The sequence below is a fragment of the Misgurnus anguillicaudatus genome, chromosome 18, assembly GCF_027580225.2.
Source record: "Misgurnus anguillicaudatus chromosome 18, ASM2758022v2, whole genome shotgun sequence".
Taxonomy (NCBI): domain Eukaryota; kingdom Metazoa; phylum Chordata; class Actinopteri; order Cypriniformes; family Cobitidae; genus Misgurnus; species Misgurnus anguillicaudatus.
The window spans coordinates 16186223-16190172 of NC_073354.2; the positions used below are offsets into that span (position 1 = coordinate 16186223).

Sequence of the window (3950 nt, forward strand, 5' to 3'; positions counted from 1 at the left end):
GAGTTTTGCGTCGCCGTGGTGTCAGATTGCAGATCTCGACGTAGATAAAGAAACGCGATCTATGCCTTAAAACAACGTCTGGATGGCAGAACCTCGACGAACACAGAACTCATTTACTAATGCACCGGTTTTAGATTTCACTGTACCGGGAGAGAGAGAGAGAGAGAGAGAGAGCGAGGGAGAGAGAGAGAGAGAGAGAGAGAGAGAGAGAGAGAGAGAGAGAGAGAGAGAGACTGTATATACGAGCCAGCGGTATATACAAATCAGTTATGTGCCATTTATTCACAGTGTCTGATGTCTTTATCTTAAATGAAAGTAAACACAATAGAAAAATAATTAAGCAATTTTATATATAGAATATTTATAAACAAATTACACATCTAGCCCAACCCACATCTAAAACAACCCAAAGTGCAAGCTAAAAATATATGTATGTGTATGTTTATATATGTATTTTTGACATATTTGAGATGACTGCCAAAACTGTCCCTATTGAGGTGAAATCATCAAGTTTAACCATTTTTTCTTTATTTTGAAATTCAAATAAACATCTGATGCAGGGCAATTAAACTGAGTAAATGGCTTTGCTATTCTCTATAAATGGATCTCGATCATTTACAATCGCCATTTCAGGGATCGTACCAGGCTTGGGCGTTCGGTCGAATAATCTGAAGAGCCGAGGACGCGTGTTATCTGTGTCAAGCATTAGGTTATCTTACCAGCTCGAGAGGATGATTGTTTTTAATGGACCTCCAAGTATCTTTGCGTGTATCTGGACCTTGCGCACAGCGTGTGCCCTTGACAATAAGCACAAGCCAAGCCATAAAATGAAAATAGCCGTGTACCAATTACCTGTGTGACAATTATTACACCCTTAAGTGCTATCTATAAAATACTCGCTAGCATTGTTTTTGTACTCTACACTTAAAAAAAAATTGCATTTATTCATTTATATCTAGGAATTTATTCCTAAAGCAACAAACTATAAAACCTTGTCAGTTTTATAAAAAGTAAGAATGAAATGGTTCTTCTAAGAACCTATGACCGAATGGTTCCTTAGGGAACCAAAATGATTCTTCTATGCCATCGCTGTGAATAACCTTTTGTAGCACCTTTAAGAGATTGTGTAGCAATTACCTATATGACAGTTATTACACTCTTTATTGTTATATATAAAACACACTTTAATATGCAATTGTTTTGTACTTCGTTCTCGCAGCGATGCTATAGGAAAACATTTGTGTTTTTCCGTATGTACCGTTTAATTAAATGCAATTAATTGGAACCAATTCTTTCTTATCTTATGAAGAACCCTTTGTGTGCATTATGGTGGAAATTAGGGGTACGTAAGGAACTATACTGTCAAAAAAAAACACTCTTGAGAGTGTCAAATAGAAAAGAAACGTCTTTTCTCTTTAAAGTTTATAAATATAATTAATCGCCGTCTATCCTGATGTCTTTGTTTATAATATATGATTCAGATTTGGCAAACCAACAACGTTTGCTTAATAACATGTAAAGGCTGTATGGTGAAATGTGAGTAAATGCTACCTTTAGACAGTTGCTATAATTGATTAGTATCGAGGTGCCCGTCTCCCTCAGGTAGAACTGGAGACGGGGGATCCAGTTTCAGACCACCGAGTCCCCGTGGGAGGAAATGGAAGCAGACTTCTCTCCACACTGCTGCTGGGGATAGGGCAGATGGAGAGCCAATCAGCAGACGCGCAGTGCTCTTTTAGCGCGACATGACTCGATAGTGAGCAAACTGTCTTGAACAAACACCCAAAACTTCACGGCTCGCGCAGCGCACGTCGCCAAACGCACAATTACCTGCGCAAAATCTCGTCCAACGACCTCATCACTCTAATTAAACGAAGACTGAGGCTGTCACCCATCCCGCTTCCTTCATAGCATCTAAAGGAGAGCGGCTTGGATACAGCGCACTGACCAGACGTCATGTCAATGTTGCCTTCTTTCGGGTTCACCCAGGAGCAGGTAGCGTGCGTGTGCGAGGTACTGCAACAAGGAGGAAACCTTGAGCGTCTCGGCCGATTTTTGTGGTCGCTTCCGGCCTGCGACCATCTCCACAAGAACGAAAGCGTCCTTAAAGCCAAGTCTGTGGTCGCGTTTCATCGTGGAAACTTTAGGGAACTTTATAAGATACTTGAGAGTCACCAGTTCTCCCCGCACAACCATCCGAAACTGCAGCAGCTGTGGCTCAAGGCCCATTACATCGAGGCTGAGAAGCTAAGGGGGCGACCGCTGGGAGCGGTGGGCAAATACAGGGTGCGGAGGAAATTTCCTCTGCCGCGCACGATATGGGACGGCGAGGAGACCAGCTACTGTTTTAAGGAGAAATCCCGTGGCGTGTTACGCGAATGGTACACTCACAATCCCTATCCATCTCCCCGGGAAAAGAGGGAGCTGGCCGAGGCCACTGGGCTTACCACCACACAAGTGAGCAACTGGTTTAAAAACAGAAGGCAAAGAGATCGCGCAGCCGAGGCGAAAGAAAGGTGAGATACATTACCTGTGAAAAAAACATAAAATCCATTTCATACACAAAACAAGCATACTAAAAACAATCGTTTTACTTCTGGCATTCTGATCTACCTTACATGAATCTTGTTTTGAAATATAACTGTTGTTATCTATTGTTGACAAACAGAACAATTTCTACTTCTATTTCATGTGTCGCCTACTCATTTATTTTAGTATGATAACCCCTAAATATAATATATAAATGACAATATAAAATGAGATTATTCCTGCACTGGACTTTATAGTCTTCACATAGAATAAAAATAATATACAGTGAAGCCCGCTTTTAAGATTGAATAGCCTACTATTATTTTATATAGCTACTTTGCGAAATAAAAAAATCAATTCGATTATGATTAGAAATGTGTTTTTTTGCTATATTTGTTGATCTGTAAAATGCACAAATTCATCTTTATGACTGCTAATGAATTCTTCATTTTCAAAATCTGCTATTATGTAATTTGTTATTTAAATCGAAATACAATGTAAACATGTTAAATGCTTCTGCGTTACACTCATGCATCTCATAATTTGTTGCAGAGAAAACACCGAAAACAACAACACGGGCGCTAACAAACAGAACCAGCTGTCACCGTTGGACGGCGGGAAGTCCCTGATGTCAAGCTCGGAGGACGAATTCTCGCCCCCGCAGAGTCCAGACCAGAACTCCGTGCTTCTGCTCCAGAGTAATATGAGCCACCCCGGCGCGTCTGCGTACCCCATGACCGGGCTCGGCGCCGCGCAGTCGGTACACGGCATGCAAGGACACCCACATCAGCTCCAAGATTCATTACTGGGACCTTTAACTTCAAGCCTGGTGGACCTCGGTTCTTAAGCGATTAAGACTGGGTTTTTATTTATTTTGTTTATTTTATACCGAATAGACTGAGATCTGCCACTTTTACTGTATATATGAAAAAAATGAACAGTATAAATCTAAGAAAATCCCTTAGTTGTTCTCTGACTTGCAGAGGAATACTCAGTGAAATGCTTTACCACGGTGGGCTATTACAGACTGACATTTGCCAAGTCGTTAAACTGGTCAGAAGACAAACCAAAAGCAGATAATAAAACGATTCATTTCTTTAAATTCATGAGACCTTCAAGCATTTCATCATGCAATGTACTGTTTTGCACCAATAAAATCCGTCGAGACTATACACACTGGAAATTAAACTTTAATTTCGGGTGCTATTTTTGGCTATAAACATGGAATATGGATGCTGAAAAATTAGTTACAAATAGAGCGCTTGTTTTTGTACTAGAATTCAATTATTTACAAACACAATACATTTTAAGCAATGCAAGAGTGAATTAAAGGTGAATATTAGGTGAAAAGAGGACATATTATTCAGAAGTTCATTTTGAAGATTTTTTAAAAAAGATTTAAAGGAACAGGCTAAAGGTCA

The 3950-nt window shown here is 40.1% G+C and overlaps 1 protein-coding gene across 1 annotated transcript; it reads left to right on the plus strand.

Annotated features, from left to right (window-relative positions):
- The first annotated feature begins 1656 nt into the window (after positions 1-1656).
- On the plus strand, positions 1657-3701 carry six1b (SIX homeobox 1b). Its single transcript, XM_055185916.2, has 2 exons — positions 1657-2516; positions 3082-3701. Exons 1-2 carry the CDS (start codon positions 1957-1959, stop codon positions 3374-3376), a joined length of 855 nt encoding a protein of 284 aa, XP_055041891.1. The 5' UTR covers positions 1657-1956; the 3' UTR covers positions 3377-3701.
- The last annotated feature ends 249 nt before the right edge of the window (positions 3702-3950 follow it).